A 17,407-nucleotide genomic window follows, 5' to 3' on the forward strand; every position below is an offset into this window, starting at 1 on the left:
TGTGATCTGAGGCAAGAGTTACTGTGGCATGAAACTTCTTAAATTATAATCTTGTGAACAGATTCACTTATTTGAACCAAAGGAAGTAGAAACACAAGCAATCAGTTGTTACAATTTCAAGAAATTTGCTCGAAGCAGCAATGGTCACTTTAGAATGAGTCATTTTAGTTTCATGTAGCACTCAGTAATATACAGTGGCAGTTCGTAAATAATCGAGTCTGGCCCAGACAGTCCAGTCATCAACAGCATGAGCATCGACCTGCACAATTGGGAACCGATGACGCATCAACCAAGTCAGCACGCCTAAACATCCAATCCTACTAGTTGCCACTTAGGACAAACGTAGTCGCCTTGTGTGGCAAGCATGGGTTGCTGAGGGCCTATTCTACTTTGGATCTTCATGGGCTGGTTACTTAGAAGAGGATGTAGAGCACCACAACTTCTCACAAGGAAAGTATCTGCTGTAGATCAAGAGTTTCGAAGATTGGCAACCAATTTTATGGGAATCTGCTACAACTGAACTCACAACCTTCACAACATTAACTGACCACTCACCACCCACTGAGCCACCTCCACACTAACACTCTGTGCTCACTAATCTGGTTAAGCCGGAGTCTTATGGAAATGAACAAAAAGGGTCAAATAGGTCACGGACAATAGACCAGTCTGTCAATACAAACTGGCTCATGCGATGATTTGAGCCAAACGGAAAATTGGGCGCGTTTTGTGATTTGTCCAGACTTACTTTCGGGGACAAATGATACCTCTGAAGTCATGTGCATATGAATTCTACCATACTCACTCTTGATGTCCATTATATGTACCTTTAATAAAAAAATGTACAATCAGGATAAAAATTGAAACAATTTAGGCGTATAAAGGAGTGGGACAGGCACAATCAGTTAAAAGTCAGCACCATCTTCCCTGCAACCTACATCTGCACAATTGCCGTATTTGCATGTGACAACAAATAGGAAATTGCAGGATTTTGCAAGTGTAATGAACAAGGTCAAATTTTGTAACCACAAAATTGTTTTTGCTCAATGTTTAATGTTTTTTGCCAATATGTGACACTGAATTTGTAGGTCATAATGCTGACATGAGACAGGAAGTGTGAACCTGGATTTTTATCCAAATAAGGATTCACAAACAGAATTGGTTGGTGAAATGAAAAAGAAACAATATATTAGACGGGAATCATTTGTTCAAAAATGGTACAGTTATCCCTCGCAATAATGCATTTTGCGATACCGCCCATTCGGTTAAACCGTGGGGTAATCTATGGCTCCCATAAAAAAAAGTTGAACTGCAATCACACCCCTTCATGAAATAAGCTCATCAACAAATCCGCTGCTGCGCTCTTATAAATTATGTGAACTAGTGAAATTCAGTGCGGATGGCAACTGATAGTGTTTATCGTACATAACCATTGTGTTTCAGATGCTTAAAACATGCAGGGATTTCACAATAATAATCATAACAACATCGTAGTAGTACCTTATGAAAGACAAGACATGCTATCAGTCAAGTTACGACGAGTACTTACAGTGTTTGCTGTGATGCACACTGCGCTCTCGCATGGTAAAACACATTCATCCCAGAATGTATGGTGTCAGAAACCACATTTTATTTGATTAAATTCAATCCCAATTTCGTTTACTAAAACTGCTGACAGAAACAACCGCAACACCGTAAGAGAATGGCATTACTTCATTCCATACGCACACAACTTCGGCCTACCACATTCTTGAGGGTCCATTTTTTGCAGCTACCGCAAAAGCACCAATTTCACGTTATTCGTAGCAATCACGAACAGATTACAGTCTCGCAATCCACGGACTCTGAGAACCGAGTTATTTACTCATTGAAATCATTTTCAACAAATATATGGTCAACATTTTGTTTTTTCACAATCAGAGTTGCAAGTACCACGGGAAGTCAGCGGTGACTTTGTCAAACTGTCTCCTACGTAAAATGTATCTAGACTGGTAACCACCTGTGTTCATTGTTATATTAAATATGGTTGCACAAAACATGCATTATATACCAGCCAGATAGCAATGTAAAATAATCTGTTACAATAACTGCTTAATGTGTAAAATATTCTGAAAATGGATTAGAAGTTCTCAAATGGGAAATTTACATAATAAACTGTCTTGTCGGAAGGTAGGCTGAACGATATTACAGCATTGTATTTATTTTTCGTTCACGAAGTATTTTATCGTTATCTGATTGAAAACCCATTCCCCCAGGATATATCAAAACTTTTGCAGAGGGAAATTGTATTGACAATTGTTGCAGATGTGCTACTTGGGGGTCCAGATACATTCCTGGAGACACAGATTGCCAAATGAGATCAAATACACTATGTTGTGGAATTGATTTGTTTTCATTAAAACATACAGACAAGAAGGAGAACAAAGTATAAGATGGTGAAAATACTTTGCTACTTTATTCACTATTCTATTTATCCAAGTAACCACAACTTGTCACATTATTAGTTTAACCTGAACAACTGATAAATAAGTTAGGCAATGTTGTGACTGTTGACAATCTACTTACAGATATCAACAGTCATCCCAGAAGTAGGTCATTGTGGAGGAATACAAGGATGAGGTTATCACTGACCATACCACTCCAGAAGAACGTGTAGCCATTGACGGGGTCTTCAATAGCAGGAAGAATATTCCTCATGCCTTAAAAGCTAAAAGAGGGCAAACATGACCATTAAGAAACCTTCCAAGAATGGCTCATTGCATGGGCACTACTATGGCTTCTTCGTTGTGGTCCTATTGGCCCTTTTGGATGGAAATTACAAGTTTCTGTAGGTGGACATCAGTGCTTATGTAAGTATGTCTGATGCTCAGCTCTCCACTGAGAGTGAGCTGCAGCAATGTCTTGAAGACATGAGCAGGAAGACGGATCCGTCTGCCAGTTTATCCCCAGTTGAAGAGCATATGCCATGCTTTATTTTGGGAGATGAAACTTTGGAATAAGGACCTTCTGAATGAAACTGTATGGCAACAGGACTCTTGGGAGAGATGAAAAAATCTACAACTACACCATCTCTTGGGCCGATAGGTTGTTGAGAATGCATATGAAATCATGGCCCTGAGATGGAAAATCCTCCTCACCACCAAGCTGCCAAGGCCTTCTATTGTAAAGGACAATGCTGAATGCTGTGACTGCTTGCACAACTTGGTGAGAATCTGTTACCCTAATCTCCACAATGGTGGATGAGGAAGATGAGCAGTATGACTTGGTGCCAGGAAGCTGGAGACAACTTACAATAGCGTGAAGATGTGAAGCATGTTGCATGTTCAAAACATTGAGGAATGATAAATGAACTGAAAAAGAAATAGTTGAAATGGATTCAGAATGCAGTTATAAGTGTTAGAATGCAGTTCAAATATCCAAGAATCTCCAGGAATTTTCATTAAAAAAAAAAATCCATCTCAAGTACAAGGGGGATGCCTCAAATGTGGAGGGGGCTCAAGTGTGAACTGATATTATACTGGGCACACTCAATAACATAACAAGTCTTACTTCACAGGGCACTGAAATATTATATTGGGCACACTCAATAACCCAGCAAGTCTTACTTCAAAGGGCATTGAAATAAAATACTGGGCACACTCAATAACCCAACAAGTCTTACTTCACAGGGCATTGAAATATTATATTGGGCACACTCAATAACCCAACAAGTCATTATATTGGGCACACTCAATAACCCAACAAGTTATTACATTGGGCACACTCAATAACCCAACAAGTCATTATATTGGGCACACTCAATAACCCATCAAGTCTTACTTAACAGGGCATTGAAATATTATATTGGGAACACTCAATAACCCAACAAGTCTTACTTCACAGGGCATTGAAATATTATATTGGGCACACTCAATAACCCAACAAGTCTTACTTCACAGGACATTGAAATATTTTATTGGGCACACTCAATAACCCAACAAGTCTTACTTCACAGGGCATTGTTGCCAATGATTTGGTATCAAACTTCGAAGTTTCACAAATTACATCATTTGGTATTCTGATGTAATTTGTATATTTTAGTGCTGAATTCTGCAAGCCAGACATCAACCATTACAACCTGTACCATACCTAGCTAAGCATTGACGCCTCCAGCGAAACAGACATGTGTAATGAGGAACACTTGAATTGAAAACACGACTTGACACGTTTGCATGCACACTGGTGATGGTTACAACAGGCCATGTTTTCTGGAAGGGTATCTTTTTGGAGGTGGTGGCTCTATCAAGGATGGGATGAATGCTGCAGTAAGGAAGCCAGTTACTGTGACTGACGTGTACTGGAATGCTGTGAGATTTTGCAAATGGGCACTTTACCATATTGGCAATGGAACAGCCCTGGAGTGACATTTCAATATGACAATGCCATTGCATTTTCTTTTACAGCAATATCTTATAAGAACACTGTTAATGCATTACTCATGCCTGTTAAACTCATGATTTCCCAACCTTTGAACATATCTGGAATGAAACTGAATTCAATTCAGGAACCCTACCAAATCCTTCCTTGGTTATGGAATGATGTTCCTCTAAATTTTATCTTTTCAGTATCCTCAAAGAGGCAAAGGTAACAGGCCTGAATCAATGTGCATGCACACACATACATATGTACCTACCTACCTACCTACCTACCTACCTACCTACCTACCTAGTTTTATTTTACATTTGAATAGCAGTAATATCCAGTAGAACTGCTCAAACTTCAAAGGTGCTTTGTTTTCCCTCCGTCATTGGTTGTCAATCTCAACAGCATGTCATATTTTCAATCTGAACAGACCATGTGCCAAGTGCACTGCAATTATGGACTGTAGATTGCTAGCATACCTTGAAACACTGAAGATTATAAAACTTCTCCTAAAATCTAATTTTCTAACATTCTTCGGACAAAATTCTACGCACAAAATCACAAAGATCAGAACAAAATATGATACCTTCGTTTGAGGAAATGTTCCGGCCAAAACTGCAGCTAAGACAAGCAGTACTTGAGAAAATATTGTTAAAATTTGCATGTAGCTCAACGAATCGGATGTTTACAGTGAGACAGTTCGAAAGTGAGCGAGTTTAGTTTTACGTCACACTTAGCAATATTCCAGCCATATGGCAACGGTCTGTAAATAATCGAGTCTGGACCAGGCAATCCAGTGATCAACAACATGAGCATCGATCTGCGCAATTGGGAACCGATGACATGTGTCAACCAAGCCAGCTAGTCTGACCACCCGATCCCGTTAGTCGCCTCTTACGACAAGCATAGTCACCTTTTATGGCAAGCATGGGTTGCTGAAGGCCAGTTCGAAAGGATGGTAGAAGTTCCTTTGCTTGCTCAGACATTTATTCCTCCATTAGCTAATCTCAACAGATAAATTTACATACTACTTGATGTTGGCTTCGTTCATCAGACTAGAACAATAAAGGATGATCATTTTCATAGGTGCAAGTTGATACACATGCATGGCTGACAAGCCCATTTTTTTCAGTAAAAATATTTTTGGATATATGTTGTGACAATTTCTATCCGAAACCATAACAAATACTTCAAACAACTGGTCCCAACTGTGTTTTGACATTCAGATTTCAGCTTCTCTACAATTGATGCTTTTCCACGTGATAGACAGCTTATCTTGTGCAGAGTGGGCATGTAATTTGCATCCTGCAGATAGATAATGGGGTCAGGAAGAAGCAAAGTGTTTGCTGTGACATAAACTATCACATTTTTCAAATCTAAACAGTGGTATGCTAATACGTTCAAATTATGTTGTCTTTGTGATTGATATATACCAAAGGCAATCTGGTTAAAGTTTACAGAACTATGTCTGTTAAACAGGAGGATTTGCACTACAAAGTTAACGTTCAACATTTCAACCCATAATGTGAACCAAAGGTGAGGTAACCGTTAGGCTTTTTTAAATGTGATAAGTACAATGTATCATGATACATAAAACTGATACGCAAAATGTATTCCACCTGAGGCTATACACGCTACGTTAGAGGACTGGTATTTCTCAAAGTCTTATTTTCATACAATACACTATCCACGTAAGAATTCATCTTTCAATTGTTAGTATATTTACTCATATCAAGTATAACCTCCTTGACGTTGAGTTTTCACATTTTTTTTGTTTTGTTTGTACATTACACATTCAATGTGTAAAATGGCTTGCCAAAAAGCATGAAAGTTGATTTCCCTCTCTGATTCAAATGAGGGTAGATAGGTCAAGCACACATTAAGATACAGGGGCATACCTTTACCATGCTAGACACTCAGGTCATTGTCACTTCAAGGGAAATTGCTTTGGATTGGGACTCCATATTTTTGTGATGCTTTGTTCACAGTAAACCACACTATTTAAGTGAAAAATCCACATTGTAAACAATGCATGTTTGGGTCACATCATGAATCAAGAAATTATGAAACCGCACAGCATTAGAAACAACACAATAGCCAAATGTATGAGCCGATCTGGAATTTAAATTAGATTTCCATTCTCTCTTCATCATAGATGTATTTTGACTAATTTTGCACTATTTTTTATATTTTTTTGTACCAACCTTACCTTCAAATGTACTGAAAGACATGACACCACTGGACTTGGCATGATTGCATGTTTTCTGTATTTCACAACAAACGTTATAAACTTACACCATCCGATGCCCTGGGAAAGTCAGTTTTCACTTCAGGCCATCAAACTATGGCATTTTACTTGTCTGCAGTATACCATATAATTTCTGCCCTAGTTACTGTTTCAGACTGCAAATAAATTTGGATTTCATTTCAGATCTGACAAGATACGAAAAAGAAATGAAGTAACATTTGCAATAAACTAGTTATCTTTCTTTGCCAAATGTCACTCCTAGATCAGGGCCTTGCAGTAAAGCTATAGAAACTGAAGCGAGCAGTTCTATAAACAACTGACCAATCACGGATGAGAAAGCCAGCATGCACTCAAGTCAGCAGTCAGGCTTGGACAGAATAGCAGACGAGTCTCACCGTCTCATGTTAGAAAAATATCATAGAAACTGAATCGACAATTCATTACATTCAGAAACCAAACAGACATGCACCAAACATTGGAAAGAAAAATCTGTGACAACCAAAATCGTCATAGACAATTTCAGAAGTATAGGTGTTGAAATTCAAGGCGTAGTTACTATACAACAAAGAAATATCAATCTGGCACTTTAGAAATTAATAAGCAATAAGAATGTAAGATTCCTTATGGACAACAACTTCTATACTATGTATGAGACGATGTTTCCTTATGGATTCTTGTTTGTCATGCATGAGTGCAAGAGTTTGAAAAAGGGTCGATTGTGGTGACCTTGAAAATAAGGTCCAGGTCACCCCATACTGACCAGTGTCTACGTAATCCCCCAATGTAGGCTTTCAACAAATTGCAAGACACTGAGTAAAATCATGCATTGGATATCAGGTTAACAAGAGTTTGAAAAGCGTTCAAAGTGTTGTGATCTTGAATATAAGGTCAAGGTCACGCAAATCAACTGTTGTCTGCGCAATTCCCTAATGCAGGCTGCCACAAAATTGGAAGACATCCGGTAAATAGTTCATCATGAGATACTGCTGTTACAAGAGTTTGAAAAGGGGTCAAAGAGTCGTGATGACCATCAAAATAAGGTCAAGGTCACCGGAATCTGATGGTGTCTGCATAAATTCCCCAATGTAGGCCATCACCAAATTTGGAAACTTTGGGTACTACAGTTCAATACTGTGTTAACAAGAATCGGGATGCATGAATACATAGTCCCCACATTTCACGTTGCAGCTAGGGACAAAAAGAATTATGATCAAATTGAGAAGTTGTATGTGACAGCATTTCTCATTGCTAGCTAAGGAAAATGACTTAGTGATTTCGCAATGCACTTAGACATACTTTACAGGGTGGGCGGGGCACAATTTCAAAAACATTGCGAGCCAGTTTATTCAAGGAGTAACTACAGAACCTTACAATATGACGATCAGAGACTGTTCTATATAAAACTTAAAAGATAATGACAGCTATCACCTGTTTAGTCCAGTAAACATTAACATCAAATACCATGTTGATTTATTCTTTCATAATTACCTCGTGATGATTATGTCATACAGATTAGGGCACGTGGAACCAAAGTAGTTACAAGTTACTTTCTTACAGTCACTTGCCCTGTGTCAAGTGGCTGTTTAAAATAAATTTGAACCCCTCGAGAAGGACAAAAACTGGGTTGCTGATTAGAACACATTTCGGTATTTTCACTGAAGTCCACTTCAAAGTATACAATATCTTAGTTTGAACATAACTTTGATATGACTGGTTTTACCATCTGATTATTGTGCACAACATGTGCATCTGAAATAAGTTTCACATAAATGTAAGAGATTACTTCAAAATACAATACAATATTATGTCAGAATAAAATGTCAGACTTTCCCTTGTTGTTTGCCAATTTCTCTTCATAATTATACAATGGAAGATGAACCACAAAAGCTCCCTTTGTAGTGAATTACAGTCAAATGCGGGCATGTGGAATGCTGGCATCTCGAATATTATCATGATTATGAATAACTTCAAGTTAGGGCAGTACAATGTAACCAGTTTACCAGTTCAGACATGATAATGGTTCACATTGCGATATGATGACCGATGGCCGGTATTTTGACTTACAGTCGGAAAACGTTTTCAACTCTCAGAAATCACTGTTCACTGACCTGTCTGTAAGCAAATCCAATGATGAATATTATACATAACTGGAACTTGCACATTTTGTGGTTATACCTACGTTTCATATTGTAACAGTTGTGTAAAGGCTAAAATAGGGTGTATTGGGTTAGAAATGTTGATGTAACTTGTCCTGACCAAAAAACATCACAGAAAAAAGAACAACTTACAGTTATCTACATAAGACATTATGCACAGCAAGGCACAATGCAGTAAATAAAATAAGTGCAGTCTTACAAGCACAGCATTATTTTTCACACCCAATATGCCTCCTCTGACTTCATCTTGACACTGACTTCACTGACACAGATCATTTGTTACTTGATTCGAAAATGTATGATGAATTCTGTGATGAAATTGTGTGAAACACATGTGATGTAACAGTCACCTCATGACCAGTCTTTGTGAAACGTGATTTTGATAAACCCATCCTTGGCGGAAAACTTTCCTTTGTTGTTTATATATGTGAACTTTACAAGCATACAAGCATGCCACCATCAGTCACATTAATCAACATTTGTATTTCGTTTTTCTGTACGTATGATTACAGTTCAGATATATTTTATCAGTCTAACTGAAGCTTGTTATCTTCAGCTACCCTAAAATCAATACTTTGGAGGTTTCTTACTCGAAACTACCTCTTGGTCACTATTGCTTTTCATGTTATCATCTACAAGTTTTTTTTCAGTTCTACAAACCATAACACACATAAATCCCTTTTATGAATATATACCATTGTATACAGATTATCTGGTTTCCAAAACCATCACTCAGGTGTCTTTACACACTGATTTAAGTTTGTCACTGTCCGTAGTAATCATGTGTTAATGACACTTCTATCACATCAACCCCACCTGTCCATGAACTCAGTCTTGGTGGACATTTCATGAATGAAAGGAAGTCATCTTCTCTAAAGATATAAATCTACATTCATACATGTACAGATGAACCCTGTTTACTCGGACCCCACATATACAGAAACCCTGCCTTCCAGACAATTTTTATGTGAAACGAAACTTATGTTCATTAATTGTACTCGCTTAACCGGACCCTGCGCTTCCAGACCCGGACGGCGAATTTTCAAACCATTCCCATAGATTTCCACTGAAAAATTACCCAGTTATCCGGGTGGAGAGATCTGTGCAACGTACACATGAATACTGCTTACTACACGACTATGTGATTTCATTCTTCATCTATCGGAAGGTATTTGGTGTGAATTGATTAATTAGCCATCAAAACACTAGTGATGCATGTCACTCAGGCTGTTCATTAGGATTTGGCGCATGTGAGATTGTTTGAGAACATCTCATCAGTAACGAAAACACATGCAGGATTAAGGTAAACTACACTGTAATTGTACTGTACATAACACTTAAAAACCGACCCCTACAATCTAGTGCGATGCAAGCTAAAAATAGCCTCCCACATGATCTAAGTCACGTGATCCGGTTCGACAGTTTACTTTCTGCAGACAGTATCTAAGTTCGACGCGATGTCATGTTTTCAGGGCATTCAAAATGAAAAAAGAAGAATGTGCATTTGGCAAAATAGAAACTTTTTGTCATCGATTCACCTTTTTCATCATTTTTCATGATTACGTCCGAGACAACCTGACAAATGGTAACCTGCGTTCTGCCTTCCATGTATTATCGGTACACTTATATGTTATGATGATTCACTGTTATTACTGTTGACTGTTGATTTATTGATACACGTACATGAAAATTTTTTGCTTTCACTTAATTTTCACGGTTTGCTTGTTTGATACAGCTAACCGGACATCTTGCTATCCAGACGATTTTCGAAAGAAACCAAAACATCCGGATAAATGGGGTTTGACTATAATGAAAATGGACCTTGGACTGTACCAGTGTGAGTGAGTTTAGTTTTACGCTGCACTCAGCAATATTCTACCTATATGGTGGCGGTCTGCAAATATTGAGTCTTGACTAAACAATCCAGTCATCAACAGCATGAGCATAATCTGAGAAATCAGGATACGATGATTTGTCAACCAAGAGTGCAAGCCTGAACACCAGATAAGGTTGGCCGCCTCTTACGACAAGCATGGGTTACTGAAGACCTATTCCGTCCCAGATCTTCATGGGACTGACTGTACCTGAGTGACTCTATTAATGTATGCTCTGTGGTGTGGGTGACCAAGTTAAAGTCAGCATGTAACAGGCAAATGCCTGACTTAAACACTTTTTCAAAATTTAGATGATGAAGGATAGAAAAAACATTTTTATTTTCTAACTTCAGCGATAAAACAGCACTTTCAAAGAATGCAATCACTTTGAGGAGGATTCTTGTCACCTTGATCTCTGACTTACAGAAAATCTGATTCCCATTATCCTGGTAAACAAGGTTAGAAGGTTTCCGATGGATACACTGGACGACAAAAACATGTGTACAGTCTCTTGACCAACAGGTAGGAATGACGTTAACACACAACATACTTACCATTGTTGTCAATGGAAAACCGACCCAAGCCGGAGCCATCACGAATGGAGTATCCCACCTGACCCCCTTTCTCAGAAGGTCCAACATAGTCTGTTGCACTGACATGTGTAACAAATGTTCCAATGGGCTTGTTTTCATATACATAATCCTCATCAACAAAAGTGTCAAAATGGGGTGCACTGAGATTTTCATCAACATCCACCACTTCCACATTCATAAAACAGGTTGATACCAGTGTTGGAGTGCCACCGTCAACTGCCTTTGCAGTTATGTTATATACTTGTTTTGTCTCGTAATCTAGTTTCTTGTGTAAACGAACGGTGCCGCTCACATCATCTACATCAAATTTGTCATCCATACCATCAACAAGTTCATAAGATACAAGTCCATTCTCCCCAACATCAGGATCATTTGCTGTAAGGATCATGATAACAGTACCAACAGGTAAATCTTCTCTGACTTTCACGCTGTAACTTGAAGGAACAAATTTTGGTTCATTGTCATTAACATCCTGAAGTGTGATCGTAACCTGTGTTGTTGATGAAAGAGTTGTGTGCAAGCCAGAATCCTTTGCCATGACACTTAAGTGATACACCGCTAACCTTTCTCTATCAAGCTGCCTTCTTACTTTGATCATGCCATTAGATGGCTCAATATAGAAATCCTCTGTGTCAGTCAAAAGCGAGTATTTAATCCTGGCATTCAGGTCTTTGTCAATATCTGTAGCATACACCTGTAACACAGTGGAGTTCACAGCAACATATTCATACACACTTTTTTCATATTTGTTATGTTCAAATATCGGTGGGTTGTCGTTTTCGTCTGAAATCACAATTCTCAGTAGCTGTTGAGCCGTATGAGATGGTTTTCCCATATCTTGAGCATTCACTTGTAAGCTGTATTCACTCTGATGTTCTCTGTCCAGTTTAGACATGACAATTAGACTCCCAGTGAAGGTATCAATTTGGAATGCACCGTCAGAATTCCCAGCTGAAACAACATACAATACTTTGCTGTTGTACCAAGAACTGGTGTCTCTGTCTGTTGCAGTCATGTTCAGGACTGATGTCCCAGGTGGAGTACTTTCAGAGACTTCAAAGTACTTGGGCACTGAAGAACTAAACTCTGGGGCATACCTATTGGACAAATCATGCTGGAATTCACTGTCACTAGTGTCTCTGTTGTTTTCGTTGGAAGCTCTTATCATGTTCTGAAGTAGATCTGTTACATTTGTGTTCTTACAGTTGACAATGGCCTTTTCCTGCACAGAAGTCTTGCTGTTTACCAATGAGAGGTCGATGACCACTGGAGCCGAGTAGTGAACACCATCTGTAGCGTCTACAAGAAGTCTTATGGTGTCACTCTCTATGCCTGCCAGATTACATGTTCCCAAAGAGACAACACCAGTGGATGGTTCCATACTGAAGCAATTATTCTCATTACCATCAACAATCCTGTAAGTAATTATGTCCCCCTCATCAAAATCTATAGCTGGAAGAATTACAATTTCTGTATTTTCCCTTGCATCACGTGACAGGTAGCCACTGCAATCGACTTTCTCGAACACTGGTTCATTGTCATTTGCATTCTCAAGCTTTATTTTGACAACAGCCTCAGTTTCATGTCTGTGTGGAGTACCCCAGTCCGATGCCCTAACAATCACGTTATACACCTTCCGCATTACTTCATAGTCAAGGGGTCTAGTAGTAGTGATGATTCCAGTAAAATGATCAATTTCAAAAGGAACCATACGGAAATTCACAATTGAATAACTCACTCTGCCATTTTCACCGGCATCTGCATCAGTTGCAGATATTTGTAAAACCGATGTCTCATTAGCTGCATTTTCCACAATACTTCCAAAAAGCTGAGTTCCATCAAAAACTGGTGCATTGTCATTAAAATCTATTACATTAATGTTGACGAAGGTTTGGCCAACCTTTCTTGCTCCAGAGTTTGCTTTATCTTCAGCTAAGACTTGAAGTCTGATCTTCTGAAGCTTCTCTGCATCCAGAAATGATCTGGTTGAAATGAGTCCTGATTCCATATCAATGTTAAACATGTTTCCGTCATTTCCACTTGCAATGCTATATTCAACTTCACCATTCCGTCCAAGATCTAGATCCCCAGCTTTCACTGTTGTAACTGGAGTGTTTAAAGGTACAACTTCAGACACAGACACATTGTATTCCTTCTGATCAAATTCTGGTCCATTGTCATTAGTGTCCTGTATGGCCACATGCACCAAAACTGTTGTCGTCAAAGAAGGTGAACCCATGTCAGTAGCAATCACAGTAAGATTATATCCATATGGTGTTGATTCTCGGTCAAGGTTTGCAGCAACTCTTATGTTATATATGCCTTCTGCTTCTCTTGATTTCACAATGGCAAATCTATCACCAACATTTCCAGATGCAATAGCAACAAAGTTGATTTTTCCATTACTTCCAATATCAGCATCAGTTATAGTGAGAATTGCATACACTGTGCCGATATTTCCATGTTCAGTAACTGTCGGGAGTCGATGAACAGTGATGGATGGTGAATGGTAGTTAACTGGCTGCACAGATATTATGACCAGTGCTAAGCTACTTCTGTGCGACCCCTTTGTTTTAAGCCCTCGGTCATTCGCAAGGACTTCTAGCCTGTGCACTGTCTCCACACTGTAGTTCAAAGGTCTGGTTAGAGATACCACGCCTGTAGCTGGGTGAATTGCAAAGAGTTTAGTGGGCTTCACAAATGAATAGTAGATTTCTCCATTAATTCCTATATCAGCATCTGACGCTGTTACCCTTGCAATACCCTTGTGAAGGGTGGTGTTTTCTGGGATGGAAACACGATATTCCTCAGGATAAAATAGAGGACTTAGATCATTTTCATCGATTACAGTCACTCGAACAAAAGCGAATGCACTCAGTACTTTCCATCCAGTGGTAGACTTTCCTTCTGCTTTCACTCGTAAATCAAACGTATCCTTATGTTCACGATTTAATTCCCCTGAAGCATCTGTCCTCGTTCTTATCCGCAAGAAACAGAAGTCTAAAATGCATACAGGTTCCGCCCTGAATATCTTATTCTTGTCACCCCTGTCTATTTTGTATTCTATATCTATAGATGAGTTCAATCGAGAAATTCCCATCCGTACTGGAGATAGGATGTAAGTTTTCCCATGGGCATTTTCTGGTATGGTTCCATTGTAATTTTTTTGTGTAAAGTGGAAGTTTTCCTGTGTTAAAGCTGAGGGAAAATCAGAGTGTGACAACAAGATGGCAGTTTGCCACTGCAGCTGCAGCACAAGCAGTTCGAGGAAAGTCAAGGCCCCCCGTAGCCTCATCATGTCACTTGTCCTGCAAAGAAACAAAAAATAATAAAATGTTATGCAAATGATTTTAGTTTACATAGCATCATACTCCAAAAAACATCAGCAACATGACTGTAAATTATAGTGAGGGAGTATAGTTTTACACTTTCTTTAGCAATATTGCAGCAATATCACAGCAGAAGACACCAGAAATGGGCTTCAAACCATGGGGAATCGAACCCTGGTCCTTGGCATGACGAGTGAATGCTTTACGTTTAACCACTAGGATACCCCACTGTCCTGAGTGTCAAAGGAAAAATCTAGATCAAATACATATTCAACTCATGTGAGCAATGTCCTGAAACCATTGAGATATGATCATCAGGATCTATTCAAATTTTTAAAAATATCTTTGGCCATTATATACGTCAAGCTGAAACAAGTTGTAGTTTTGATGCACACACAGTGATACATCTCACTGACAAAGACTTCAGTATCCCTAGATTACACGGAAGTACACAAAAACTACAATTGACCAGCACTGAGATAAATAACCAAAGATCACTATTACCAATAATATCAAATTTAATGTTTACAAATTGTCAAGTAAAAAAGACACTGACAGCACACGTCTTCTCGCACCTCATCACCTGATTTCCTAGAGTCAATACTTACTGAAATGGGCTGTTCATAGCGAGTTTTTGCAACTGACCCTGATCCATGAAACAAGGTGATATCACATTTTGTGTACACACAAATGCATGCTGAATGCAAATTGCCTTTGGTAAACAAACGTGTCATTCACAGGTGGGATATCATTAGGCATTTTCAATTTGCTGAATCAATGAATAAAACATTATCAGTAAGTATACAAACTGAAATCAGGCATTTCAAATATGATTTTGCTGCACCCCTCTTATCACCATGAATCAAGTTAATGCGAGTGTACTATAGCAATGATGAATACTCTACTCGACCAATGATTATACATGACATTTCACTGAAAATGAAACAAATCACCTTTACTAAAGTGAGGAATTTGTTGACATGATTTGCTCATGCAAACAGCCTGTACACAGCATGCTGAGTTCTACTTTCCTGATGCTTTCATGTGATGCATAATGTGATTATATAGAGTGGGTATTTATCAATGGTAATTTAATATCCAGGTAGCCGATTTACCTACATCCAGTTACATTATACATCACAGCCCTTGCACGAAACATTACAAATTATTTGTCGAGACAACTGGTTCACTCTGGGAATGAACTCAGACATCACACCCATAGCAGTAGAGACAATGTATTGTCTGAGGCACTTATTTTGACATATCCCAACCAGACAAACTGGTCTATGGCTGAACTTCAAGGCATGTTGACAACCAAAACTGCCGCACATCAAATTAATCATTTTAGCGTAGACATAACGATCTAACCCACCATCGGTGTTGTAAAAATGCTGTAGTTTAAAAGACACATGAATGACCCTACAGTCTACGTTAGTCCGTCTGCTGTTCATTCGACACGCAAGTTCACCTGTGTGTCAGGTAAGCACGGGTCACTCGTCTGTCTACTTATGTGATGAGACCAGTTGTTATTGGGCAATAAAATGATCAGAAAACATCATTTTGGCTACAGCAAATGATGGAAAAATACCGGATATATACCCCGATTATAGTGGTCTTTTTGACTAGTTAGGGCCAAAAGGCGAATAAGTACATTTACTGAGAGTCAGCTATTTTGTACAATCGGTCAAATTGACGTTGTTTTCACACAGGCTACCAAGGCAGCATGTGCATGAAAGGTGATATATCTATCAGTGCGTGATTTACGGAACGCTTGCGAAGATAAAAACTCAAACACAACAGATCATATTGGTATCTCACCTCTACAACCTCATATCCTACGGTACTATCACGATTTCTGCAGTAGAACAGGACGATTTCCGCACTCGATGTTCCGCCATTGAGACTGTGTAGAAGTCGCCAACACAGTGTGGCCTCGTTTCTGATTGGATAGACATGACCTTAGGATTCATACGCTACAGGGCCTATTTTCGGAGGACGATGGACTTGTTCAACCGACTCAAACAGAGTTTAGAAATATCTCTTCTGAGGGAAACAACACTAGCGTTTCACACAGAAAAGGGACAAATGAAACAGACCATGCGCTTACTCAAATCGACTAGTCCTGCCAAACAACTCATTCATAAAGTGCTTCTCGGTCAGGTCACGCCTACGAAAACATGTTGGGAAGGTTGATGAACAATGGCCCGGAACATTGTAGGCCTCTAGGCTTTAGTCATACCGCAGTTTATTCTGTTGAAATAAAGCCCGTTGAAATCTAATGCCCCATGCAAAGGTATAATGCCAAATGTAATGTATAGTATTATTTTATCTAAACTCATGGTTTTCGAAAATGATATTTCACGGAAGCGAGCTTTGTCTTCTGTTTAATATTCTCCAACATATGTTGATAGAAAGTGCCTACAGTGTGGTTACTTTCAACTTTCCGCGAGTCAAACAAGGTCTAATGCCATTGTTACAGAGGTATTAGAATTGTGACGTCATAACATTGAACCATTATGGCGTCATACATCTAGCGGTATGTGCGCTAGTGTATTGACGTAAAAAATGTTACACATAGAGAATCTCACTCAAGTGTCTACTGATATCAGAGACCATATACTAGATATGGTCTCTGCTGATATCAAATATATCAACAGTTGATAAAGTAACAAATATCCGAGGCTTGCCTAGGATTTTGGGAGATAAACATAGTGTGTTGGAAATTCAGAGGTATATATAACGAAAATATAATAGCTCTAAATGTGATTTACAACCGCACGCGTAGCATACAAACTGTAGAGCTATTATA

General features: G+C 38.8%; 1 protein-coding gene across 5 annotated transcripts in view; it reads right to left on the minus strand.

The window, feature by feature from the left end:
• LOC137274179 (protocadherin Fat 1-like) overlaps positions 1–16,525 on the minus strand; it is an 86,880-nt gene extending 70,355 nt beyond the window's left edge. For all 5 annotated transcript variants that reach the window (XM_067807218.1, XM_067807217.1, XM_067807219.1 and 2 more), the window contains exons 1-2: positions 16,417–16,525; positions 11,231–14,577 (exon numbers count right to left, since the gene is read on the minus strand). In XM_067807218.1, the coding sequence (XP_067663319.1) occupies positions 11,231–14,567 (3,337 nt within the window). In that variant the 5' untranslated portion in view covers positions 14,568–14,577; positions 16,417–16,525. The remainder of the gene's footprint in view (positions 1–11,230; positions 14,578–16,416) is intronic.
• Between the last annotated feature and the right edge of the window lie 882 nt (positions 16,526–17,407).

This window comes from Haliotis asinina, chromosome 2 (genome assembly GCF_037392515.1).
Source record: "Haliotis asinina isolate JCU_RB_2024 chromosome 2, JCU_Hal_asi_v2, whole genome shotgun sequence".
NCBI lineage: Eukaryota > Metazoa > Mollusca > Gastropoda > Lepetellida > Haliotidae > Haliotis > Haliotis asinina.